The sequence below is a fragment of the Histoplasma capsulatum genome (assembly GCF_000150115.1).
Source record: "Histoplasma capsulatum G186AR genomic scaffold supercont2.3, whole genome shotgun sequence".
In the NCBI taxonomy this organism is placed as follows: domain Eukaryota; kingdom Fungi; phylum Ascomycota; class Eurotiomycetes; order Onygenales; family Ajellomycetaceae; genus Histoplasma; species Histoplasma capsulatum.
Genome location: NW_025544803.1, coordinates 1,562,316 through 1,588,585, shown reverse-complemented (window position 1 = coordinate 1,588,585; position 26,270 = coordinate 1,562,316). Strand labels below are relative to the sequence as shown.

Genomic DNA, 26,270 nt, shown 5'->3' with positions numbered 1-26,270 from the left:
TGTTGTGACATCGTAATGCTTTTCAAATGAGAAATGCCAGACAGCCCACCCAACTCTCCGATCTCATATTTCCCTACACATCCCGATACCATGTCTTCTTGATTTTAACCATCCTCGTCTCTTCTTTTTATTTCCCCCGCCCCTATTTCCGTTTTTTTAATATGCAACTATACGATTTGTAACTCGACCTTTCACTTGTGAATATTTAGGTATCTCGTTGAACTGCGTACCTGTACATATGTATCTATCCATTGATTTATCCCAACAACTCGTCCCTTACCTCTTTAGTTTACTAGATCCCATAGTGTGATAGTTGCGTTTTTATTACTGTATCATTTGCGGGGAATTTAAGCCCCTTGGAAGTAACTAGCTAGATAACCGTCCGCAGTCAGAAAGGGAATGGATAGACGGATAAGAGACGTCCTTGCGTGTGAAATATTAATGAATTCACACTAAAGATAGCGTGTCTACTGTATATCTCGACCATAGATTTAAATCGGTCCTTCCTGTTTACTGCTCAACTCACAATGTCGCATTGCGCGTGCGCCACCATTTTGCCCATCGATAAAACGCACCATCTAAATCGCCAGGGAAGAGTTTTTTTTATAACCAGGTCTGTTGAAAATGGGGAATATCCATAAGCTGGTATAAATGGGGCCAATTAAAACACCGCAGCGCAGTGTATTCGATCTCTAAATTCTAGCAAGTACTCTTTTTTTTTTTTTTTTTTTTTTTTTTTTTGCCTGCAAATTGTTATGATGTATGTTAACTGTTTAGTTTAATTCATTAAGACACACTACTTATGATCATCGATTAAGCTAATATAACAATGGAAGCTGGGAAATTGTAGCTGGCCAAAGGAAAGGTGGAAGACAGAAGAATTGAAGGAAGGGAGGGAGAGTGTGGTGAAACCATGTCATAAATTTCTAGAAATGGGGCAGTCGAAAACAGGAGAGAAACGCATGGATTGTACCCCATAATCCTCTAGTATAAATCAACAGAACGGTATACTTCCGTATTTCAACGCTTCGACTTCCTCTGCCCGATTCCACTTAATCGTCCTAAATTTCCCAACGCCGATCTCGACTTAGGCGTCTTTTGCCCTGCAGCAGGGGCACCTTCATTCGCCGCAAACCCTGTTCGTGTTACATGCCCGCTTCCAAGTCCACTTCCAGTCCCTGTTCCGATACCTATGCGATGGGAATCTACATTCCCTTTCTCTTTATTTCCATTTTGATCAGCCGCAGTTGCTGCCGCGACGGCGGCTGCAATTGATGAATGGGGCATACCATTTGCATCTGGGTCGATTTGTCGTGACGCTGATCGCCCGGATCGTCTGGATTTCTCCTGCACACGTTTGAATTTCTCGAGCAAATCACCCCACCGGATATCTTCGCGCGATTTTAGTCTCCCTCCTGGCCTTTCGTAGGATGAAGCAATGCTTGGAGTATTTGAAGTGATGCTAGACAATATGAAGATGGAAGTAAGTACCAAAACTAGGTGGAACGGGGTGGAATAGTACGGATCCTACTATAGACATACCCTCGGGCAGCTGGTTGTAGTAAGCCAATGTTGCTCACGCTGTTAAGGCGGTTCTTGAGTGCAGCAAATGCAGAGCTTTGGGGAAGTAGCATAAGAACGCCATAAAGACATTTGTATAAATAAGGATACTTCTCTGGTTCTAAAAGCTGGAGACGGAGATCTACAGAAAACAAATCAGTTAGAGTGTGGACTTCTTCATGGATGAACTTATACCGAAGTACTAACAGGTGAAAACTGGAGATTCAAGTAATTGAACAAGTTTGTCGATTTGAATCAGCATATTGACGGTCATTTCCAACTCCGCGCTACGTGAAACTGATCAGCTTCCATGACAATAGTATAAGGGCTAGGTGAGACTTACAAGATTTGCAAAAGATTATACGCCTGTTCGTACGCTTGAGCGAGCAAACATAGGGAGAAGGTAGCAACGGCATTGTGACACCATGATCTAAATAATGCCACAAAGAACATTTGACCATCCTAAGAACACGTTAACGAAAAACATGGAAATCCCTTGGGAAACATTACATGCCCTTGATTCAGGGTTCCTTAATCTCTTCCTCATATCAGCCAGTTCTGGAGCGGTAATAAGATTGTTGTTAAGATTCTGCACCATGATGCTAGCAAATTCAATGTCCTATACACAAGCAGTTAGTTCATATTTGTTCATATTCACTAGAGCCCAAAATTTAAGTTTGATGATATAACCTACTTCTTCCTTTTCAAGACAATCTGCCAGCGTCCGGTAGATGCGTTCTGGGCTTAGGTTAACGCAAAGTTGTCTGATTATAAGGTTGCCGCGGATTTCAAGAAGCTTTCGATCGGTAGAAAACAGTTGAAGCAGATTCACCATGAATGAAGTGAAATAGCCATCATCAGTATTTCTTGAAATTTGAGAGAGTAGTTGCAGATCTCGCGTAACAACGGCTTCCGAAGGGTCAGATAGCGTCTTTAACAAAGCTGGAAACGTCCCGTCGTGGAAGGCCAGAACCTTCCGAGGCGCTTTTCTGTGAAGCATAATTAGCCAAGCTAAAGAGGCAACCCTCGTTTCCTCGTTTTCATTGAGGAACTGGAGGGTTAAGGCGCTAACCGCAGCCGCATAATCTAGATCGGGTGAAGGTATCGGTGTTGCATCTGAGCTGCTTCGTGAGGTTAAATCAGTCGTTGATGCAGGACGAGATGGGTGTAGTTTTTTGGCATTGACTTCGTTAGGCGCAGACAAGTCAGACTGTGTACCTGTAGGAGTTGATGATCTTCGACCATCTGTCTCCTTAACCGGCCCGGTAGGTACCCTTGACGGTTGAGTTGGCCGGGGATCATCAGGAGCAATATCATCGGTGAGGGAAACAATATACTGCATGAGTGACGTATTGACCCGATTCGCAGCCTCACGAACCTGGTTCGAACCGCTCGAAAGGGCAGGTAGTACTTGCGAAAGTAGGCGAGGAACAAACTGAAGGATGTCTTCTGGGCTTATTTCAAAAAAGCTATCAATCCATCGGAGGGCCGTCAGCTGGATTTCTTCCTCTGTAATCTTGTTAGCAAATAGTAGGCAAAACGAATATCTCACATCAGGTTAAAGGAATCCTACCAAACGCAGTGTCCACAAAGCCAAGTAGAATTTCCAAGATTTTTGGATGATCTACATGGACATCCTGTCCGGGAACATAATCCCCATATACATGAACATCTCCGTCGTTAGCAGGGCCAGAATCAGAATCCGCAATAGCATTGTCGCTAATATCTTTGACATCGCTCGAGCCGGAGCAAACACTCATACTATCGCTAGTAGCAGACGGCTTGGGATCCCCGCTTTCAGGATCACGGCGGGCGTATGCGATCCCTTTTTTTATCCGGGCAATCTTCTTGATCTCACTAAGGAATGTCTCCAGAGCACCCTGGGTTATTGTATGAACATCTCTATTGGGGTCGCTGAGGAACCTGAACAACCCTTCCAGGAATGCGGGTAAGTAATACACCAGCTCCAAATCGGGTATGGTATCCAATAGACTCAGCCATGAGACTAGGAAGGTACGAGTGAAAGGGTTGATGACATGTATACGTTGTTTGAGGAGGGGAATAAAATTCGCAAGAGAGAATGCTGTTGGCACCTCGGAAACTGCTTCTGATTCATTAACACCATCAACCTCAGAATCACCTTCAACTTTCTTGGGTGCTTGCAAAACGGAAACGTATGAAGCTGCTGATTCAGAAACTATATCCTTCACTAGTCGATCGAGGAGGTCTGCGCCGTTTTTCACTGACAGCTCTGAATCGGAAGCGAGCTAGAAGGCAAGGCGAAAATTAGCATAGTACGTTTTTAAACATCAATTCCCCATCTCAGGCTTACTTTGCACAAGGCATCGAAAATATCATTGAAAAAGAGTAGCAGTTCCCCCTTAGCCACTTTCGCGATGTTATACATGCTCTCGCAGGCGTAATATCTAACTCGAGCATCCTGGTCTGTGAAGCAAGCGAGGACTGGAGGGACAATCTCGTAGAGGTACGGCGCAACTTCATCCTGCATGTATAACATTGAGTTTTCCATGAGATTTTACACAACTCAGCTGGACGGGTATCCGCACAACTCACTGTTCCAAGCGCAATCGAGGCGGCTGCAAGGCCAATCAATCCCCCATTTCTTGTGTGAGGTTGATGGACAGCATATGCATATTCATGACAAAGCTGGTCGACGATGGTTTTTATCTTGGTATGTTCGGCTTTCACAAGGGCATCGCGGATAATTCTTTCGAGCCTATTATTGCCATAAAAAATCGTGGGTTAGCGGTTGCTTTCCACTCAAATGTAGCTATGTAGATTTAACTTGGGGATGGGATTCATTGAGCACTCACTCCAAAGCACCTTGTTTCCGCTTATCGTATAGCTTGTCGCTTAGAAGTCTCTGAACTGACGGGTCCATATCGCTATCACAGTCAGCAAGACAGGTTCAGCGGGAGGAAGCTTTCAGGCTTGGGCGACAATCATGTCGTTCGGTGAGCGCCTAGACAAGGGCTAAGCTAGATATGTGAGTTATGACTGCCGGAATAGGTCAAAGAGCCACCAGCTCCTCTCGTGTCATGATTACAATATTACCAAATAAACAATGAAACGTTCTTCTGAGAGGATACAAATTCTGTCCAGATGGTCGAGACGACTGATCTATTTGGTGACGTACAGTACATTGGAGCTCCAACACCAAACCCTAACCAGTTGGCAGTCTTGGCGCCGGTGGAAGCCAATATGAGACCACTGGGGCAAAAGAGCTCAATCACCACCAGCGCCGTGGTGGTAACGAGGGGACGAATCACCCAATCCAATCCCTCCAACACATTCGATCCGTTCGGACTGTGCTCACATGACCAGTCATTCTATTATGCTGCCAATTTCGACGTGGTATGATTGAATGTACGCATATATATATAATCTAAGGCTGTTGTAGTATATCATTTGAAATACAATGTGCAACAGCGATGATAATTTCAAGTTTGAACTCGCTGAAAAAGAAAAATGAGCACAAAAAAAAAAAAACACCACCTCTATTCAATGACTTATATACTGGAATACTGCTGTCACATCCCGCTCAAATGCTTCTTGTCTCAAGAGCAGGTCCTGGATTTTACCCAAAAGGCCATTCTCCCCGTCATTGACAAAATGATTCCATGAGCTTGTGTCTCCGTACAGCATGGCCGGCGCTTTGATGTGCTGCGTGCCGTCGGGCCGGCACCTTTTGCACTTGAAGGTGTCATGAGTGTCGCTGCGGGTCTCCGGCTTGAACTGAAATAGCTCTCGCAGTGAATCCAGACTGAAATGACGTTCGACATCCTCGGCAGAGTCGACGACACATGAAGACAGCGATTGCTTGTGTGACTGCCTCTGGAATATCTTCTCCTCTATGGTACCAGTTGCAATGAAGCGGTAGACGAAGCAGTCTTTCTTTTGACCGTCACGCCACACTCGAGCGAGGGCTTGCTGGTCTGCTGCTGGGTTCCAGTCCGGATCAAATAAAACTAGGCGATTGGCACCGATTAAGTTGATACCACAGCCGCCTGCTTTACTGCTAAGCAAAAAGACAAACTCTTCCCCGTTAGGATCATTGAATTTGTCCACCAATTTCTGTCGTTTGGTGACATTCATCGTACCATCCAATCGTAAACAACCGTATTGACGAGTTCGGCAAAGCCGTTCAAAAAGATCAAGAGTTTGGGTGTAATTGCTAATCAAAACAATCTTGTCATTGGTGTCCTGTCGAATACGAGCAAGCATGCGATCCAAGACCATCATTTTACCTGAATACCAAGATCTCACATCGCGATCCCGCCCCCGAGACTCCAGGGGAACATAATCATCCGGGAGAATCTGCTCGCTCCCAGGAAGATCTGCACCCAGATTGAGCAGGTCTGGATGGTTGCAAAGCTTTTTCAAAATTCCAATCGCTTTCAAGGGCTGGCTTCCCTTACCCCGGAGCAAACTTTTGATATCAGGGCTTTGAATGAAATGATTATACAAATCAGTTTGAAACGGAGCCAACTGACAAAACACCACATGCTCGTATTTCACAGGAAGGTACTTAGAAAGGATATCGTTGGTTCGGCGAATAATGAACTTGTTGACAACGTTCAAAAGTTCGGTTACACACTCGTCACCCTTCTTCCTATCCTCATCCGAGCCATCAGCGTCTCGACCACGGAGGATTGGCATCTCGTATTTTTTATGAAATTCGTTCCGAGTCCCTAGAATGTTCGGATTGGCGAAATTCAAAAGCGAGAAATATTCGGATAAATCATTCTGGATTGGAGTTCCAGAAAGGATGACACGACGGTCGACGTTTAAACTATTCAATGCGGTAAAGGTTTGACTGTCTCCGTTTTTAAGTCGGTGGCCTTCATCGCATAGTAGTAATCCGATCGGCGTGTCCTTAAGTTCATCAACATAAAGCCTCAACGTTTCATATGACACGATCAGAACCGGCCTGACAATGGACCGCCCTGAAGATACTGCCCATTGTCGGAGTTGAGATGTGAGCTCCACTTTGGAAGCTTTGCCGTCAACAACAAAGGGCGTTACTGCGCCCTCACCCAACCATTTGACTACAAATGCCATCAGCATTAGAAACCTTGTTTGCAGAATCTATCTCAACATACCAAATTCGTTTGCCCAGTTCTTTACCAGAGTCGACGGACAAGCAATTATGCACTTCTGGATGGTTGTTTTGCCCGCCTCTGGAGACTGTTTAAGCAGCGTCCAGAGCAGAGTAATACATTGGAGCTGAAAGTAAAGGTATTTAGCACCATGCGACCAGCGGCTAAATTCATTTGACCCTACCGTTTTGCCCAAACCCATCTCATCTGCCATAATGCAACCATTAGCCTTGGGATCGATCATACCGGTCGTGCAACGATATAGAAACTAAAATTACCAGATATCAGCGTAAAATCTTAATCAACATGAGACAAGAACTCTTGACCACCATACCTTCACTCCCTCCACTTGATGGGGACGCAACACCTTGGCGAGTTTCGGATCTATAACCACCGGAATTTTCGGACGACCGTCAACCTTTTTCTTAATTCCAAGAATATCTGCCAAACTCTTATGCACAAGCGGTGCATCCAACTTGGGGGGGTCAGTTTTCTCCCTTTCCTCTCCTTTCCCATTCCCATCATTGGCATCATTAGGATTTACTGGCTTATCATCAATCGTAGGGTCATAAAGGACAATCGCAAATTCTCCGCTGGGATCATGTAGTGGTTTGACGACAAATGTAGTGCCACTCCGCATCCCAAGGATGGGAGCCGGTCGATTTGGATTATAAGCGCCAGAATTTTTGTTGATTAGAGGGACGGAAAATCGCTGCTTGAAAACCTGCTCTTTATCCCTTACTTTGAATGCAGGGAACCTATTTGCATCGCGATTTGCGAGGGCAAGCCGATCCTCGTTGGTCCATGGCTTCTCCCCATCCTCTTTGTCGCCGTCTGCTCCGGCATAGTTAACTTTCCGTCTTTTTCTGGCGGGCTTATCGGACGCCCGCGTATGTAGCGCTGATCCAGGACATTTGAACGGTTTGCTGAGCCCGTCAACTGATGGTTTTGGTGCAACGGCTCCCGGACTCTTTGGACGGGGACGATGCCTGGTGAGATATTAGCTGGCAGGTCATTTAAACATTCAGCTAGGCGGGAAGATACATTAGACTAAATCACTTATATGTTGAAGTGAATAAGGTAGAAAGACGTTGTCGACGACGAATCTCTGAGCCAAAAACGAATCCTCAACAGTTCGTCGAATGGTCTCAATCGAACGCGTCAAGGTGTGATTCAACGCGTTAGCTTGCCAAGCCTCCGTCACCAAATGACCGCGGGATCACATGATGTTCGCAACCCCACCATCCATTGCTTCTTGTCTCAGCTGCTCGATAAGAATATCATGGAAGCAGCTATCTCGAGGGTCTCGAGGTTCACGGCTCTAATCCCATGTCCAATGACTTCTGGGCTGGCTACCTCAGCGGAGCCATTGGCATTGTAATCGGAAATCCCCTAGACCTATTGAAAACCCGTCTTCAGGCGGGGCAAGCGGCCACCGGATCATTGCGATCTTCCCAGGGGTTCAGGAGTCATTTTGACACTGTGGGCTCTCTTGTCCGAGGTCAGTTATGGCATACCATGAGGTCGTGTTATTGCAATTGATTGAAAAGTAACGAGAAGGATATGGGTCGGCTAACCTCAATTGCTATTGAACAGGCGCAACAGCACCGATAGTTGGATATGGCGCCCTCAATGCGATTCTATTCGTTGCCTATAACCGGACCTTGACGGGTATAGCCTCGCAACCCGTATCTGACACGACTAACCCTGTAGGCGTCCCGCTATATCAGATATGGGTTGCGGGTGCTGTTGGTGGGCTTGCCAGCTGGGTCATATCATCGCCAACTGAGTTGGTAAAGTGCCGAGCGCAGCTTGCTACTCACCAATCAATATCCTCATGGACGGTGACGAAAGATATTTGGAAAAGTCGGGGGTTTAGAGGACTATACTATGGAGGGGGGGTTACGAGTATCCGAGATTCGGTGGGATATGGGTTCTAGTACGAACAATACTAATTTGGCTACCCTATTTTGCCTCTTCTCACCCCTTTCATGTCTGCCCCTGTATATACGCACTCGGTGTCTAACGTTGTGTATTCCGTTCAAAAATAACAGTTTCTGGTCTTACGAATTATGCAAGCGTCTCATGACAACCGCCGACGAAAGCTCTGAACAAGCAGCCGCCAAAATCCTTATATGCGGTGGAATCGCTGGCATTATCACCTGGGTTTCTATTTTCCCGCTAGACGTTATCAAGACACGGCTGCAGGTGCAGGGCTCGCCAGGCTCTCTTGCTTCCGGCTCTTTGGTCGAGAGGCAAACGCTTCTTCGACCTTTCGGGATCGATGGACGTACACTAGGTACTCTGGCAGTCGCGAAGGAGGCATATCGGACCGAGGGTTTCCAGGTATTCTACCGTGGCTTAGGCGTGTGTAGCTTGAGAGCATTTATTGTAAATGCTGTGCAGGTATGTAACTTGGTAGGTTCGCGTAGACATATGATATGATGGACTGACAATTTCTCAAAAGTGGGCGATGTACGAATGGACGATGAAATTCCTCAAGTAAACTGGCAATGCAACGTTGATGGAATAAATTAGGAAAAATGGACCTTTCCATAAGGAATTGATGCCATGTATATATATACATATATATAAAAGTTGCATATGTGTCTATACGTTTGACGAATTGCATTCTTCGTAGGCCTGTAGAAAGGAGAATTTATTCGAGATAAGAAAGCGCTATTCACACAGTTCGTTGCTCCGCAAAAAAGAACAATAGCCCAGATATTTTGCGCTTAACCTATAGCTTGTATTATTAGACCATCTGTTCAAGATGGGTATTTTTGATAAGTCCGTGAACCCAAGAAACACCATCTTCACCGTCCTTGCCGCCGTGTATAACCTCCTCGCCACAGCCATCATATCGAAGCAGCCGGTTAATTACGCTCCTCCGCCATGGCCAAAGCAAGAGAAGATACGAGCTCTTCCTCTAGGGCCACGCCAATAGAACGCTGGCTATGGCGTTCGGGAGGTGAATTCGGTAAAAAAAAATCTCACGTGTTCAAGCTCGTCATCGCATCATCAATCATCATAATAGAAAATATGCAATTTCACTCAATCATCTCCGATTCCGCAACGTCCATCGCCTGCACAGCTCGAGTTCCGTTATCTGTGCCCAATCCAATAGCAGCTTCCGCCATCTTTTGCGAATGTGGTTCTTCCTTTAGGATGCGGAGCCTGTTTTATATATTCATCGCTTCAGTCAGCGATGTTTTGCCTACCCCGAAAGAGAAAAAGAGAGGAAAGAATAGAGAGGGAAAATGTTGAAAAGGCGCGCACCTCCGCTTATGATTCTTCCCCCGTCGATGAGCCACAAGATTATAATCACTCTCGAACCATTTCGCACACTCGACACAATAATGTCTGCCTAGGCCAGGTAGGTCCTCCGAAGCCTTGGTCTTTTGGTACTGGGAAAGATGTTTGGAGGAGTTTATGTCCGCGCGAACTTGGTCATAGTCTCTGTACAAAGAGCGGGAGGTGAATTTTTGTTTCTTTTGATATATTTATTTTTGATTCATTTATTATCTCTTTTCCCCATGGCGGGGATAACAAGAACTTACCTCGTCCGTCGTTTTGTTTTTATTCTTTTGGTGGCACCCATTGTCGTGAAGGTCGAGGTTTTTTTTGGAGTTTGATGTGAAATATACGCTGTTTGACCTGCTCTCCATTTTCTGCCATGATCAGAAATACTTCCAATTTGGGACGGAACGCTAAAATATTATTCCAGAATCCGAAAGTAAATCACGTGATATACGAGTGATTCAATCCGTTCGATGCTGGAAAAATCAAAATAACTGCAAAGAATAAACTTTGCTGCTGTCTATATGAATCAAGGATATACAAAAATATGCCTTTTCAGCTGTTCTTGATGGTTGCAGAGCGAACGAAATCCAGCTATCAGCACTGTGGAAGCCTGCTGTCATTTCATGCGGAATGTGACGATCAATGACGTTTTGGCTGGCCTCGGCACTGCCATCCCCCCTCCAACCCAAAATTACCGACCAGGACGCTTCCCTGTCATTTAGGTAAATTATTAGTCAGTAGTAGAGCTGCTGGGTAACTGCTCTCGCTTTGCTCATGGTTACGGTGACACTGTTTCCGCCATTCTCGTCTTATTATGAAGGGGTAATTAGTCCTGTTCAGTGAAGAAATAAAAAGCCCCGATCACAGGGAGGTGGGACACGGCAAAACAACGGTTGGTATTGGAGGTTGTCGGACGGGAGGAACTGGGCATCCAGCCACTCACAGAGCTGGGATTTGCATTGCTGGTCTGCAGGCCAACAAAATTTTTCGCTTGCTGGCGGCTCCACAAATCAGCAATTCCAAGGTTGCTGCCGCGAACAACCACATGCGGGCGGCGGCCGTGGTTGCTGTATTGCTGCGTTTTAATTTCGGCCAGACAGCGGCGGGACACACCCGAGCTTGCCGAGGATTCTGTGTTGATTGGGCATATTTTGGTTGGCAGTGTGTAATAATACAGGGTCACGGTAATTGTAAAACAACGTAATCTTTTCGGACCTATAATGAAACTAGTTCTATTTTGGCACCGAACAACACCCTGGGGTTCCTTCATCTTGCTTCTGATTCCCGTTTGTCTCATCTTCCTCCTCTTCCTCTTTCTCCTCCTCCTCCCCTCGCAATTCCATTTTCTTTCTCAACCCTCAATTTCCTCTCCTCTCTTCCCTCTCACGGCCGCTGTCGAGCTAATCTGCTTTGCCTCGACATTGGATGAGCCTCGACGTTTAGCTCCATAGCTCAGTGTGCTTACACAGCAAGCTGCCACCATGATCTCAACCCGGATTGGCCGCCTGGGTGCGCTGGTAAGTTGTCCACGCTCTCTGTCTTTATTCTATCAGTCGATCTTGAAGAGCTTCTTGAAAGCGATTCATCTACATTATCTCGATGTCCATTGCGCACAGTCGTATTTAACTAACATGTCCTGTCCATAGGCATCCAAATCCCGCACCGTAAGTAGCCCTAGGAGAGAAAAACTTATAGCGTGCCCCACGGTCTAGAATCTATACACGATGTCCAATTACTGACTAGATTATTTGGAACAGCTTTTGGGTGTGCGGGGTCTGGCGACTGTCAGCGATTCTCCTCTCGACAAAAAGGTCGAGATGTGCAATCATGAGAAGGTGAGATTTTCCCTGAGGATTTCGCCTCGGGTAGGCTCCGGATAGCGGGAGCTGGCCTCTTAGACCATGAACAAAGAACGAATACAATTGCTAACAATACCTCTGCAGGGTAACTACATAAACTACAAGTATGGAACTTCTTCAGTCCATGTTTCAGGGAGCTCCTGCTGTCCTGTTGGGACAATTCGCGAAAGTCCAATTCTATTCCGGCCTCATTGGCCGAAGTAACTTTTATGGATTTTCCCGCTCAGCTCCTGTGGAACCAAACGGTTTACTGACAAAGCTTTCTGCTCCCTACAGAAAAATGGCAGAGAACCTCGACATTGTTCGAAGCCGCTTGAACCGCCCTTTAACATATGCTGAAAAGATTATGTACTCCCACCTTGACGATCCCCATGGACAAGACATTCAGCGGGGAAAATCTTACCTCAAGCTGCGGCCGGACCGTGTGGCCTGTCAAGATGCAACTGCGCAGATGGCCATCTTGCAGTTCATGTCCGCTGGCATGCCTTCTGTTGCTACTCCAACCACCGTTCACTGCGACCACTTAATTGAAGCTCAACTTGGTGGAGAAAAAGATCTTGCCCGAGCTAACGAGATCAACAAGGAGGTCTACGATTTCCTTGCTTCATCCTGCGCGAAGTACAACATTGGATTCTGGAAACCGGGATCCGGCATTATCCATCAAATCCTCCTGGAAAACTATGCTTTCCCTGGAGGCCTGATGATCGGAACCGACTCGCATACTCCCAACGGTGGTGGTCTTGGTATGGCTGCCATTGGTGTTGGGGGTGCTGACGCTGTCGATGTGATGGCTGGTCTTCCCTGGGAACTGAAGGCTCCCAATGTCATCGGTGTGAAACTAACCGGTCAATTGTCCGGCTGGACGGCTCCAAAAGGTAGCATATCTCGACTTCTATACCAACTCTTGCGGAATATGCAGCTAACGAATGTAAATAGATATTATCTTGAAAGTTGCTGGTATTCTCACTGTCAAAGGCGGTACTGGGGCTATTATCGAGTACCACGGACCAGGCGTTGAGTCCCTGTCTTGCACGGGTATGGGCACCATCTGTAACATGGGTGCTGAAATTGGTGCTACTACTTCTGTTTTCCCCTTCAACGACCGTATGTACGACTATCTAAAGGCCACCAGACGTCAACATATTGGTGACTTCGCGAGATCCTATGCCCACGGGCTCCGTGAAGATGAAGGCGCTGAGTACGACCAACTAATCGAGATCAACTTGTCTGAACTCGAGCCTCACATTAACGGTCCTTTCACTCCTGACTTGGCAACCCCCATTTCCAAATTTAAGGATGCTGTCAAGGAGCACGGCTGGCCCGAAGAGCTCAAAGTCGGTCTGATCGGTTCCTGCACTAACTCCTCTTATGAGGATATGTCTCGAGCTGCTTCCATCGCTCAAGATGCCTTGGACCATGGTATCAAGGCCAAATCTCTTTTCACCGTCACTCCCGGCTCGGAACAGATCCGTGCAACCATCGAACGTGATGGGCAGTTGCAAACCCTCGAGGAATTCGGCGGTGTTATCCTTGCCAACGCCTGCGGCCCTTGCATTGGGCAGTGGGACCGTAGGGATGTCAAGAAGGGCGAGGCCAACTCCATTATCTCGTCCTACAATCGCAACTTCACTGGCCGCAACGATGCCAACCCTGCCACTCATGCTTTCGTCACATCTCCCGACCTCGTTGTGGCCATGACTATTGCCGGAACTCTTAACTTCAACCCCTTGACCGATACTCTCAAGGGTAAAGACGGGAAGGAGTTCAAGCTTAAGGCACCAACTGGTGTCGGCCTCCCGTCCCGCGGATATGATCCCGGTCGCGACACATACCAGGCGCCACCAAAGGAGCGATCTTCCATTTCCGTCGCTGTTTCACCAACTAGTGATCGTCTCCAGATCCTGGAAGCATTTAAACCATGGGATGGAAAGGACGCGCTTGGAGTTCCTATTCTGATCAAGGCGCAAGGCAAAACCACCACTGACCACATTTCCAGTAAGATATTCCAAGCTTTTCCTTGCAGCTCTGCTTCTTGGCGTTTTCCAAATTCCACAAAACTAACTGATTCTACCATTAGTGGCCGGCCCCTGGTTGAAATACCGTGGCCATCTTGACAATATCTCCAACAACATGTTGATTGGCGCCATTAACGCTGAGAACGGAGAAGCCAACAAGGTCAAGAACTTCAAGACTGGTGAATATGGCCCTGTCCCCGCCACTGCCCGTGACTACAAAGCTAGAGGAATCCCATGGGTCGTCATCGGTGACTGGAACTACGGCGAGGGAAGCTCCCGAGAACACGCTGCCCTAGAGCCCAGACACCTTGGAGGTCTTGCTATCATCACTCGAAGCTTCGCCCGTATTGTAAGTTCAAAAACTTAGAACCCTAATGATGGACAGAAGTGCCATGTACTAGCCGTGATAACTAACACAATATCCAGCACGAAACCAATTTAAAGAAACAGGGTATGCTTCCTCTCACCTTCACTGACCCAGCCGACTATGACAAGATCCAGCCCAATGACATCGTCGACCTGATGTGCACCGAGCTTGCTGTTGGAAAACCCATGACTCTTCGTGTCCATCCCAAGGATGGCAAGTCGTTCGACATCTCTCTCTCCCACACCTTCAACGAGTCTCAGATCCAATGGTTCAAGGACGGAAGCGCCCTGAACACCATGGCCAAGCAGCGTGCTTAGAAAATATTTTGGTTTCATTTCCGACTATTCATCAAAGAAAAACTCTTAAGGCCTGTGAAGAAAAGTTGGTAGCGTTGGTATTTGCAGTGTCGTCATCCCTTGTTTATGTATGAATATGTCCCCATATTTTGCTTTTCTCTCTATATAAGGCATGAAGAGAACGGATAAAATCTTGGACAGCGAAAGGTTTGGGTGGGAGGCATTGTTGTCGGGTGTTGGACAACGAAATGTTACGAGCCTAGAGGAGAAAAGCAGGGAACCTAGGCCAAAATGCTAGTGCATTGCGGTGAAGAGCGCAGTAGGGTCATTACCCGTCCTCGTCGCCGCAAACAGCAGCATCCTAGGTACGATTTAGCGGGTTTACTCTTTGATGATCTTCTCTCCCGCAATACGCATTGGCAAATACGAAGCGAAAACATTTCTCGAAGAGGAAACGCCCGTCCGTCCTGCTTTCATCGATCAGACGCGAGCGGCAATGCCAAGAGGGTGGATATTAACACATCGCATCGACTGGGAGTTGAAACGGTTTAGTTCGCAGTTGGATATCCAAAATAGGGACCTGTTACAACTACGTCACATTCTTCACTTTTTCCTCTCTCATCAGCCCCCCTCCCCACCCCAATTTTTTTCTATCCATTCCCTTCACTTCGCCAAAACTCCATCCTATACCCTACCAACCCAAATTTTCCCGAACCTTCGCGCCTTCGATTAAGTTTTATGTTTACCCAGTCGGTCCAGTTCCTTTTTACGTGCTATTCCTCTACCTGTTTCGTATTATTTTCATTATCGTCTCAGGAAATGTAATGAAATCAACACAAATTTTTTGATGTGACTTTCTTTCCTTTTTCCTTTTGTCTTGGTCTACCACTTTGCTTATGATTTCTTCACATATATATACAACAGTACATATGTTAACTATACATAAATATTATCCGTTATTTTAACATGATATTCTCTCATATTCGATTTCTACGTGTCCTTTTATATATCGATTCGCTTCCCTTTTTTCTTTTTTTGCATTCTGTAGATTTATTGGGAAAATAATAGCAGTGTCCCAGAATTTGGGAAAACAATATAATCAAGCCTTATATCTAGGGTCATCGAGTAACAAGGTTCAAAAGAAGAGAAAGAAAAGGGGTATCAGGCTTCACACACTCGCTGTATTTCAAAATACCCGCTTTTATTATTCCAAATTAAAAAAAATAGCACCTGAGATATCATTCCTTACGTGCTCAGAAGACAATCTTCTAACTCAGACCGACTTTCCTCGGAACTTTAAACAAGACAGGCGACGATTCAAGAGCAAAGTGGACAGACAAATGGCTCGCAAATATATATATATATATATATATATAAGGCCACTCAAAAGAAAAAACGAAGTGGCTCCTTGTATATGGATTTCTAGAGCAGAAATGCCGAGGTTCAGACAAGATGCTACCGCCCCCGGGGGGCCCTTGTTTGTTTTTCACATTGATACTGATACGGATCATGATGAATAAAAAAGCTGATAATGAAAAGAAATCCAAAGGGACAACCCATACTAGTATTATTTAAAAATGCGATTGGGATTTACTATTTGCTCTCGGATGAAGAACCGTGGATGGGAAGTACTTTGAAACCCGGTAATCATTCGTTATATTATACTCCATTGTTACCCGGCTATGAGTTTGTCTCTCGTTTTCTCCCATGTCCCCCTCTTCTGCGTCGTCTCTCTAAACCATTCAGTTACTGACTTATATTGCTGTGCTTTCCCGCGATACTTTTGCAATATTCTTCCCAACTTTTTTCTTTTTCTTCTTTTTCGATCTCTCTTAGCAAATGGAGCCGTCAGGCTGAAGAGACAATAACCGAGCTTCATTCATATAAATCTCTCGTCAAAGCCTTTTTATTTATCAAGGGTTGATATTTCGATTTTTTGCTTAACTTTGTCTCCTTTTACGTAGACTTTTGCATACATACAGAATAAACGCCCCCCTGTCCGGAGCCTGCCTATTTTCAGGAATTTTCCCTTGTGGATTGTTAGCTGGTGCTTCTCAAGAAAAAGGTTCCAAGGGAACAATAAATACAAACCATCTCCCAATATTGTTTAAAGAGACCGGGGTGAAAAATACATTTATTACTTCCCACATATGCTTTATTCTCAACAATTAAAATCAAAATAACTATTGAAAAAAAAAAAAAAAATGGCGGCGCAGCGATTTCCACTGCCGGAGGTGGAAAGGTTGAGCGGATCGGTTATTAGGTTGCTTGCAGGGAATCCCGGGAAGGTGAGTTAACTGTGTACTCTGCCTATCTAATCTACATCTCACCCCATTGAGCGAGTACGGGCGCAATCCAACAATGGCTCAGAAACCACGATATGGCACTGTATAACTAGCGATTGCAATTACGCTAACCAAATCTCATTGTTCCTGCTCCAGTACACATTGCAAGGTGAGAACGGACCTCAATATCCCGAATTCTACAACCCACGCAGGGCCGGAAAACTCGCTGTCTTCGGCTACTGAAACGCTGACAAATGCCATATCGTCGAACTATGCGAAAAATGAATGAAAATATCAGGCACAAACACTTACCTCGTTGGTCGGGGAGCTCAACGTCTTCTAATAGACACAGGCGAAGGCCGACCCAGCTGGTCCGCTGTGCTCAGAGAGCTCCTAGCTGCCGAGAAGGCTACGGTCAAGCATGCGCTTTTGACACACTGGCATCGCGACCATGTCGGCGGCGTCGCGGATTTATTGAAGATGTGCCCGGAGGCGCAAGTGTATAAGCATGATGGCCGAGAGGGTCAGTTGACTATTGAAGATGGACAGATTTTCCAGGTGCAAGGCGCCACGCTGAGAGCTATACATACGCCTGGCCATACGACTGACCATGTTTCCTTTTTGTTGGAGGACGAGAATGCGTTGTTTACCGGTGATAGTAAGTTAGCTCTGTTTTCTCCTTCTTTCTGGAAATTGTGAAACCTCTTCCTTCCCCCCTCCCCCCTTTATTTTCTTCTTCTTCTTCGTTTTTGTGGCATGTCTGATATTTCTCTGCTGTAGACGTGCTTGGCCATGGAACGGCAGTTTTCGAAAACCTTGTCCTGTACCTGTCCACACTGGAAAAGATGCGTAACCTTGGTGCTGGCAGAGGATATCCGGGGCATGGCGCCGTGATCGAAGACTGTGAAGCCAAGATTACGGAATACATTGACCATCGCCGCCAGAGGGAGGAAGAAGTATTTCGAGTGTTGAACTTTGGAGGTTTGGGTAATGGCAATGTCAGGGCCGCGACAGCAGCGCAAGGTAAACCTCGGGCGTTGTCGCCTGCCGACTTGGTAGCAGTTATTTATCCTGATCTCGCGGAGGAACTACGCTTGTCGGCTTCGCATGGGGTACTCCAGGTGCTGCTAAAGCTCGAGGGTGAAGGCAAGGTAATCCGCGATGGAGAGTCGGAGAAATGGATGGTTAGGGGCGGGAAGGCGGCATTATGATTTATTTCTCATTGTAATGAATTTAAATCCGTTTGCCATTATGTGCAGCACATGCAGATATCAGATTGTATGCGCTTTTCAGCTTTGAATTGCGTCATTACGTTTCGACCAGAGAAGTAGATACTTTGATCACAACTTAGTCTACCAATATAGGAGTATGTCACAACAAGCTTCCGTGGGAAGAGATATGAGCAGTTTCGTGCAGTGCATTTGGATCTAATTTAACTACGAGGTTACCGCTATTATTAAGCTTCGAAGTAGTGAGTTAGGGCTGGCCGCGGATGTCTGAACTCGGAAACGACGTCAGGACCGCGTCGGATGCTGGCCAGTTTCCCTGCAGTCGAGCGCCGACACAACATCCAACATTCCGTCGATGGAACCCGTCTCCCTGCCATGTCCCCGGATCCCGCTGTCTTGTCCTCGCGCCCGCTTCCTTCGCCTACTTCGCCTGGCTCTGTGACGTGTGGTCCTGCCCGCTTGTGAACTTCTCGCGTTGTTCCTTGTTCTTGCAATGCTTCATTATTGAGCTCCAACCCAATAACTACGTCTTATCTCTCATTCCTGGGTCGCTTCTGCTGCCAAGTAAGTGGTGCTAAAGCAGCGCGTCGTACCTTGGTCGATAATTCCTGTATAAACCGTTTTCGCTCCATGGCAAACTGGTACGTAAACGTGGGACCTTTTTTTTATTATTGCTGGATGTTGTGCCATAGCAAAAACTATTCCCCGCATCCCCCTTCCGCTTTATCACCTATCGTCTTGTAGCTTCAAAACGAATGCAGATTCTTTCTGCGATTTGTATTGTATTGTCGTTATATATACTAATTCGTTGAAAAAAAAAAAAATCAATAGCCAACCGGCTGTGTTGATTCCAATATATGCCCCGGCGCAGCCGTCCCACCTCCCTAACCAAACCAAAGCGCAGGCGTTCATGAACTGATATTATTCTTATCCTAATTTCGGAATTTTACACCATGCCGTCTCTGGAGAGCCCCCTCAAGGAGGGTGCAAGGCTGCTCCTGGTCTCCAATCGCTTACCCATCACAATCAAACGATCCGACGATGGCAAGTATGAGTTTTCGATGTCGTCGGGCGGTCTTGTCAGTGGACTGAGTGGGTTATCGAAATCAACGACGTTCCAATGGTACGGATGGCCTGGTTTAGAAGTGCCAGAGGATGAAATCCATTTGGTGAAAAAAAGATTGTCCGATGAGTACGATGCAGTTCCTGTGCTTATCGATGATGAATTGGCGGATAGACATTATAACGGATTTTCAAGTAAGGGATTATTCCCCGAGTTTCGCTAGGTTCAATGCTGTCCCGATCTTGCATGATTTCATAACTGATTTCATTCCTACGACCTGCGCCCCCAGATTCTATACTCTGGCCACTTTTCCACTACCATCCGGGGGAAATAACTTTTGACGAGTCCGCGTGGTACGCGTATCGAGATGCAAACCGTCTTTTCGCTAAGGCTATCGCGAATGATGTGAAGGATGGTGACCTTGTATGGGTCCACGACTACCATTTAATGTTGCTGCCAGCAATGCTACGCGAAGAAATCGGAACGTCAAAAAAGAATGTGAAGATCGGATTCTTCCTGCACACACCTTTCCCCAGCAGTGAGATATATCGAATCTTGCCTGTCCGGAACGAACTGCTACTAGGAGTGTTGCACTGTGATTTGATTGGATTCCATACCTATGACTATGCACGACACTTCTTAAGTAGTTGTTCGAGAATACTGTAGGGGACTCCCCAACGACTTTAGTGCATATCCATCCCTTTTCGCTAATACCAGTGAACAGTGGCTTATCGACCACTCCAAACGGTGTGGAATTTCAAGGCAAAATCATCGCAGTGGGCGCGTTCCCTATCGGTATTGATCCGGAGAAATTTACAGAAGGTCTTAAAAAGGAGAAGGTGCAGAAACGGATAACTGCTCTCGAGCAAAAGTTCCAAGGGGTCAAGTTAATGGTCGGGGTGGATAGGCTAGACTACATAAAGGGTGTTCCGCAAAAATTACATGCTCTTGAAGTCTTCCTAACAGATCACCCTGAGTGGATTGGCAAAGTGGTGCTGGTACAGGTTGCTGTTCCCAGCAGACAAGACGTGGAGGAATACCAGAACTTGAGAGCTGTTGTCAATGAGCTTGTTGGGAGAATCAATGGTAAATTTGGTACGTTCATCCCACCAACCTAGGGTGAACTTAACCCGGGAGACATAAATTCTAACGATTTGGCCAAGGCACCGTTGAATTCATGCCAATACATTTCATGCACAAATCAGTTAACTTCGACGAACTAATTGCGCTCTACGCCGTTTCGGACGTCTGTGTGGTCTCCTCGACCAGGGATGGTATGAATCTTGTTTCTTACGAATACATAGCAACCCAGAAGAAACGTCATGGATGCCTAGTTTTATCAGAATTTGCCGGTGCGGCGCAGAGTCTCAATGGCAGCATCATTGTCAACCCATGGAATACGGAGGAGCTCGCCAACGCCTTCCAGGAGGCCGTAACGATGAGTGATGAACAGAGAACCTTAAATTTTTCCAAACTTGATAAATATGTTTCGAAATACACAAGGTTCGTCCTCCCATTGCCACTAACTACTTGGCCACGACAAGGAATGTGCTTCATGGATTGGCCACCGTGGCTAACTTGCACCTTTAACCATTTATAGTGCTTTCTGGGGCCAATCTTTCGTCTCTGAGCTTACGAGAATTTCAGAACACGGAGAGAAAAAGCTCAGGCTAAGGAGATCCTCAAAGGTGCCCGAGGAGATGGCTAAAGACGCGGTTGTGCCTTCCATTCCCGTGTATGATACTACAAAAAATGAAAATAAAAAGTGAAGATCTGTTAGGACACCGAAAGATAAAGTTACGTTCAATTGAGAACGGAATATGAATAGCTACGAGTTTAAAATACTTTTACCGAAACAGCATTACCCGGAGCGCAACCTGTATTTCGAAGTGGAAAGGGAACAAGGGCTTTGTCGAGTTTATATATAGCAATTAATCGCAGCCTATTTGTTTCTCTTCCCTTTTTGTTTCTGCTCAGCTGGTGGGTTTATTCGTTGGGGTTGAGGCCTGTTTGTTTCTCTCTCTCTTTCGTTGTCTTTGTTTTCTTTTGCTTCTATTAAAAAGCTATTCCTCTGTTCCCAATCTATCTTTATCTTGAAACTTAACCTCCTTGAGTTATGAAGCAGTGGTTTGCCATTCAGGCGTGCTTTCTTTCTTCTACTGTACATATGCATATCTGGCACATCCTTATCTGTACATAAACGTTCAATGCAAACAGAACAAATACACGTGATCTTGAACTTATCCCAAATTTCTCCCAAAGTCTGAGAGCGAGAGCGACAGCGACAGCGACAACCAGAGAACTTATTGGGGTGGAAACATGAAGAGCACATTCTCAAATTAAAGCCCCATTTTCAGATTGTCCACAATCTCGAGTGGTTTCCGCGCAAGGGGTAATCCGCCCAATTGGACTCCGCAGGACCAACCCAAAGCCATATTCATACCGTGGTGTCCTTTTAGTGAACAACCCATATCATAAACCTCAATTACGGCCAGAAAAGACAGAGACTCTGAGGATCCGACTAATATGCCCCTTACATCCTCTGACTGAGAGTGTATCGCCATAAGAGGGAAATTTTGTGGCCTCCTAAGGCCCGAACAACGCAACGATGACTCCAAACACCGTCCTTTTCCGTGCCTCCGCGTACTCATCTCATTTTATCCCGAGCAATCGCGCAACACTCCATCCCTTCGCCTCGCTTTCCTCTATAATATCAACCGTGCAATTGAGGCCCGGCAACCGCCAAATAGCTCTCCGAACCTTCACCACCTCCAAGCAATCCCGGGAACAGGCAGTCCAATCCTCATCGCCCGTGTCACCACCACCACTGGCATCAACACCACCAGCCAACACAACCCCACCCCGCAACTCCCTAACCCGCTACTCCCTAAAATTCGGCACCGTCCTCACCGCCGGCCGGATGGATAAAACCGTCCGCGTCCTGCACAAGCACACAACCTTCCACAAGAAGCTTCACAAATCCTACCCAGCCAGCACGGTCTATCTAGTCAGCGACCCTTGCAATTCGCTGCGACAGGGCGACGTGATTGAGTTTTCGAGCGGGTGGCGGACGAGCAAGAATGTGCGCCACGTCGTGGAGAGGATTGTGGCGCCGTTCGGCGTGCCGGTGGATCAGAGACCCCGGGTCCTTAGTCGGCCTGAGCGGGAGGCGTTGAAGGCGGAAAGAGACGAGAAGGCGGAGAAGATTATTGGAATTGGTAGGATTAAGAGGCTGGTTCGGAAGAGATTGGAGATCGAGAAGGAGAAGCGTGGGACTTAAAAATGGGGGGCGGTGTAAGCCGGGGTTGGGTTGTGGGAGTTCTGGAGAGTTATTTTTGTTTGGGCTGAGAGATTGAATGAACGGATGTATGGATGCTATTGGGAAAGAGGCACGGTTGGTGAGGATCAAGTAAGCATACTTATAAAAATTGTACAAGACGGTTATCGTTTTCTCTTGCTATCTCTCGATTTTATTTTGCAACAATGTACAGTACAATACATCCGGTTATATAGTGTTTGGACGACACCACTTCTTCCCCTTTTTCAAGAATTCATACACTTCGTTCCTTTGTTACTTGGTATATACACCTTGGCGATTTGCCTCCTTTTCTTCACTATACATGTATTTTGTCCACTTATTTAGGGTCCGGAAGTGGATAAAAAGACCACCCGGAACTTTCCCCAGAAAAGCCAATGCCGATATTAGAACGATAAACCTTTTCTCTAAGCCCAGGAAGACATACCACAACTTTAAAATCATGTAAAACGAAAACTGTGTGTCACCCATCTTTCCCGTACATGTAACATCGAGGCACATCGATGCACTTCTCAGATGTAGAAAGGTTGTACAGACAACGGGCAGGAAAGGGTGGTAATACAAAAATGAAGAAAACGAGGACATCTCAACGCAAAAGGGCGCATCCATATATACAGATATCTGACGGGATGACAAAGCTGCCAGAATAAAATATAACAAATAAATGGTAAACGAACACCCACAATGCGGGAATACATAAAGAGAGAAGGAAAACCAAAGCTAAGCTAGTGCAGTCTCCGGCCATAATGAGATTATGATACAAAATACCCAAAAAGCCCAATGAACCAGGCAAAAGCAAGGCCCTACCTGGGCCCCTAACCGCCTCTCTCACCAAACTCCTTTGCCCAGTCCTCATGCTCCTTGAGGCCCTCGCGACTAACACTAGGTCGTATAGAACATAGCGACGCCTCAAAGTCTGCGAGGTGGATGGGCCGGATCTGGTCCATGGGAGTATATAGGAGGGCTTCACCTAGGTTGCGCAACGGGCCCATGGCGGCATCTTTGGCCAAGGCGGTGATATCGGAGCCGGAGAAGCCTATTGTTTTGTCACTTGGTTAGGCAAAGATGATTGTTTTAAAAATGGGTTGGGTTATATATAGATGGGAGGAAACATGACAGATGTGTCAGGCAAAAGACTCACCATCAGTAGCCTGAACAAGAGTCTCGATATCCTCACTCGATAGATCATGTTTCTGATGGCTCAACAAGCGTTCAATTTGCATCTTCCGCACCCCTGGTTCTGGTAACGGGATATACTGTCTCCTCACAAACCGCCGCCTAGCAGCCTCATCAATATCCCACGGCATATTCGTCGCAGCAAGAACTAACACCCGACTCGGATCGCCATCCTTCTTCTCTTTCTCCGTTTGCTCCCGCCCAGCCGCTGCTCGTTGCAAGTCCGACCACTGTATGAGGAACTCCGTCTTGGTTCGTCGGGACACTTCTGCTTCGCCAGACGCGGACCTCGCGGAAAGCAAGGAGTCGATCTCGTCAACGAAGATGATAGATGGAGCCATGTGTTTTGCCAGTCCGAAAAGAGCACGCACGAGTTTCTCGCTCTCACCATGCCATTTTGATGTTAAGCTTGATGCGGACACGGAGAAAAAGGTGGAGTGAGATTCCGTAGCCACGGATCGGGCAAGCATCGTTTTCCCCGTTCCCGGAGGCCCAAAGAGGAGCATTCCTCGAGCAGGTTCACGGAGCCCACTGAATAGATCCGGACGTAGGAAAGGGTATACGACGGCTTCTTTGAGTGCGTTCTTAGCAACTTCCAACCCAGCAACATCGTCCCAGTGGACTTCGTCTCCTCTAACCACTATATCATTTAGGATTTGCCGTGCTGCGTTCTCATCAATGCCCTTGGGGAGGTTCTTCATGACATTTTCAATGCTTCTACTGCATTCTGCCGTATCTGATGAAACGTGTTGCTTCGGTAACAATGAGTTGTTTGGTTGAGTATGGAATTCTGCCCCCGACACCTCGGGCTTGGTCCCCCGCGCTATTAAAGATGTACGGACAGTGTTGATGGGCATACTGCTAAGCGTGCTGCACAAGGCATCGTCATTACCGACCGATGATTGGGAATTCGAATAACTCGAACCGCGACCCTTATATTGAGGAACAGGTGTCGTCGTGCTTGTCGCAGGTTTCATCGGAGTCATGTATCCCTCACCAGTATTATTTCCAAGTAGCTGGGGCGGCAAAGTGGAGATGGGATTATTTCCTTGAGCGAACGTGGCGCCGCATCCTGAAGGTGGCCCTTCCTCCGGATGCCCGCCTAGATTTAAATAATCGGATTGAAATTTGGGTTTTGGGGGTGGGAACGGTGTTGGGGTGCTGGGTAATATGCCTTTCGTATTCGAAGTTGTACGGCTTATGGGAGGTGGGGGTTCGGACAGGTCTATCAAAAGGTCGGAATTGGATGTGTGGAGGGCCGTAGCAGCCGCATCAGCGGCAAGAGTGCTTGATGAGCCAGGCTGTTGAGTTCGGGACTGCTGTGGCGATCCCGTTGGACTAGACGACCGGAGATAGTCTGAGAGATAGGATGTTTTGGTCTGTCTAGACATGTCGCTACTGGAAAAAAGACCCTTCCGCGAGCTGGGATCGACTGCTGGATTCTTCTTAGGTGTAGTTGTTGCAGCACCGGACCTGGACAAGCGGGAAATAGAACTCCATGCTAAACCCGCAGCTCTAGATGCCGATAGTGCAGGCCGGGACTCAGCTCGTTCGGTCCGCTCACCGGTATCTTTATCCCTCGAACTGGAGCTCATCTTAGGGTCCTTGGTCCGTAAGGTCGTTAACATGGTTCTCTTTTCCGGGCTTGAGATTCTCGACAGTGTATTTACCGATGGTGAAGATGATTGAGGAGACGACGGAGATAGGGAAGTCGAGTTGCATCCATGAGCGGGCTTCTCACTTGATCGTTGTCTGAGCAGCGAATCTCCGCTCGGTCTCTGTGGCAATGACGCTCTCCTGTTGGACACAGGAGCAGAGGCTCGTGAAGGTGGCCGTGAGAGTTGCGCATAAGTAAATGACGGTACTGTGCCATCTGCAAGCCAGCCGGGTGTCGTGGGCGAGCTAGACACCGCACCGGTTCCGTTCAGCTGTACCTTCCCAGTTTCCTGTTCCCCAAGGGATGCGCTCGGCGCCACCTGCAGGAAGCCAGCTTCCTTACGGCTTTCACTCAGTGCATTTAACAAATCTATGCGCTCCTTGCATTGCAGCTCCAAGTCGCGCAGCGAATCGTGGAGGGCCTTCTCAGTTTCAGTCTTGGGGACATAATGTTTGGACATTCTATAAGCGTTGTGGTGCTCTAACGTTTGGAGGGCGGAGCGCCATGATCTAAGAGCTTCCGCCTCATTATTCTAGATAGCACAGGAGACCGGAAAAGTCAGCTTGAAGCAATTTACAGGAGAGAAGAGGGAGGTATATTATAAACCACAGGTTAAGGGTGGGGGCTCTGGGAAAAGCATTGTGACAAGAGGCCGCCAATGCAACCAAGCCAGACTCAACACGCACCTGGCCTTCAAAAAACACCGCCGTTGAGCACATCAGGTAGCATTCATCGTAAGTTTTCTGCATCGCAGACGAGGGTTTGGAACGCATCATTTAGCCCGACAGAGGGGGTAGGGCCAATCTCGCCATGTGAAGCTTAACAGCCTGAGGCTATCGCAATATGCGAAAAATTTGCGCCTATTTGCCCTTCGGGGTGTAAAGAAAGTAAGAAACTGATTTGTTCCGGGTGATCTTCCACAGCTGACTGTCCTTGCAGCTTCGCTTTAATTTCTTTTGGTATTTGGCGATCACGGCGGGGGGTCCTGGTTGTTGGTCAATGGAGGAGGGGAGATTCAACTTTG

At 46.9% G+C, this 26,270-nt stretch overlaps 10 protein-coding genes across 10 annotated transcripts; 5 read left to right on the top strand and 5 right to left on the bottom strand.

Moving 5' to 3' along the window:
• Positions 1 to 1,020: 1,020 nt before the first annotated feature.
• Positions 1,021 to 7,929, bottom strand: HCBG_02686 (DNA repair and recombination protein RAD54; the record flags this gene model as incomplete). The annotated part of the gene is made up of 12 exons (XM_045429735.1): positions 1,021 to 1,462; positions 1,904 to 2,022; positions 2,255 to 3,069; positions 3,134 to 3,827; positions 4,135 to 4,297; positions 4,395 to 4,449; positions 4,718 to 4,887; positions 5,222 to 5,939; positions 6,075 to 6,629; positions 6,684 to 6,807; positions 7,015 to 7,669; positions 7,904 to 7,929. 12 exons carry the CDS (start codon positions 7,927 to 7,929, stop codon positions 1,021 to 1,023), a joined length of 4,536 nt encoding a protein of 1,511 aa, XP_045289630.1.
• An 80-nt stretch (positions 7,930 to 8,009) lies between these two features.
• Positions 8,010 to 9,186, top strand: HCBG_02685 (mitochondrial carrier protein; the record flags this gene model as incomplete). Its single annotated transcript, XM_045429734.1, has 4 exons — positions 8,010 to 8,181; positions 8,277 to 8,619; positions 8,735 to 9,086; positions 9,148 to 9,186. 4 exons carry the CDS (start codon positions 8,010 to 8,012, stop codon positions 9,184 to 9,186), a joined length of 906 nt encoding a protein of 301 aa, XP_045289629.1.
• A 484-nt stretch (positions 9,187 to 9,670) lies between these two features.
• Positions 9,671 to 10,281, bottom strand: HCBG_02684 (uncharacterized protein; the record flags this gene model as incomplete). The annotated part of the gene is made up of 3 exons (XM_045429733.1): positions 9,671 to 9,857; positions 9,960 to 10,139; positions 10,241 to 10,281. The coding sequence occupies 3 exons, from the start codon at positions 10,279 to 10,281 to the stop codon at positions 9,731 to 9,733; spliced, it is 348 nt and encodes a 115-aa protein (XP_045289628.1).
• Positions 10,282 to 10,622: 341 nt separating this feature from the next.
• HCBG_02683 (uncharacterized protein) lies at positions 10,623 to 11,131 on the bottom strand (the record flags this gene model as incomplete). Its single annotated transcript, XM_045429732.1, has 3 exons — positions 10,623 to 10,694; positions 10,927 to 11,050; positions 11,097 to 11,131. 3 exons carry the CDS (start codon positions 11,129 to 11,131, stop codon positions 10,623 to 10,625), a joined length of 231 nt encoding a protein of 76 aa, XP_045289627.1.
• Positions 11,132 to 11,464: 333 nt separating this feature from the next.
• Positions 11,465 to 15,487, top strand: HCBG_02682 (aconitase; the record flags this gene model as incomplete). Its single annotated transcript, XM_045429731.1, has 7 exons — positions 11,465 to 11,500; positions 11,741 to 11,818; positions 11,927 to 11,946; positions 12,119 to 12,717; positions 12,779 to 13,837; positions 13,920 to 14,206; positions 14,284 to 15,487. 7 exons carry the CDS (start codon positions 11,465 to 11,467, stop codon positions 14,539 to 14,541), a joined length of 2,337 nt encoding a protein of 778 aa, XP_045289626.1.
• Positions 15,488 to 16,724: 1,237 nt separating this feature from the next.
• Positions 16,725 to 18,016, top strand: HCBG_02681 (metallo-beta-lactamase superfamily protein; the record flags this gene model as incomplete). Its single annotated transcript, XM_045429730.1, has 4 exons — positions 16,725 to 16,808; positions 16,860 to 16,974; positions 17,152 to 17,463; positions 17,586 to 18,016. The coding sequence occupies 4 exons, from the start codon at positions 16,725 to 16,727 to the stop codon at positions 18,014 to 18,016; spliced, it is 942 nt and encodes a 313-aa protein (XP_045289625.1).
• Positions 18,017 to 18,261: 245 nt separating this feature from the next.
• On the bottom strand, positions 18,262 to 18,666 carry HCBG_02680 (uncharacterized protein; the record flags this gene model as incomplete). Its single annotated transcript, XM_045429729.1, has 2 exons — positions 18,262 to 18,543; positions 18,628 to 18,666. 2 exons carry the CDS (start codon positions 18,664 to 18,666, stop codon positions 18,262 to 18,264), a joined length of 321 nt encoding a protein of 106 aa, XP_045289624.1.
• Positions 18,667 to 18,987: 321 nt separating this feature from the next.
• HCBG_02679 (alpha,alpha-trehalose-phosphate synthase) lies at positions 18,988 to 21,330 on the top strand (the record flags this gene model as incomplete). The annotated part of the gene is made up of 5 exons (XM_045429728.1): positions 18,988 to 19,291; positions 19,387 to 19,759; positions 19,822 to 20,021; positions 20,261 to 20,600; positions 20,698 to 21,330. The coding sequence occupies 5 exons, from the start codon at positions 18,988 to 18,990 to the stop codon at positions 20,864 to 20,866; spliced, it is 1,386 nt and encodes a 461-aa protein (XP_045289623.1).
• A 375-nt stretch (positions 21,331 to 21,705) lies between these two features.
• Positions 21,706 to 22,670, top strand: HCBG_02678 (uncharacterized protein; the record flags this gene model as incomplete). The annotated part of the gene is made up of 1 exon (XM_045429727.1): positions 21,706 to 22,670. One exon carries the CDS (start codon positions 21,706 to 21,708, stop codon positions 22,375 to 22,377), a length of 672 nt encoding a protein of 223 aa, XP_045289622.1.
• Positions 22,671 to 23,228: 558 nt separating this feature from the next.
• Positions 23,229 to 26,019, bottom strand: HCBG_02677 (vacuolar sorting-associated protein; the record flags this gene model as incomplete). Its single annotated transcript, XM_045429726.1, has 3 exons — positions 23,229 to 23,449; positions 23,555 to 25,778; positions 25,933 to 26,019. 3 exons carry the CDS (start codon positions 26,017 to 26,019, stop codon positions 23,229 to 23,231), a joined length of 2,532 nt encoding a protein of 843 aa, XP_045289621.1.
• Between the last annotated feature and the right edge of the window lie 251 nt (positions 26,020 to 26,270).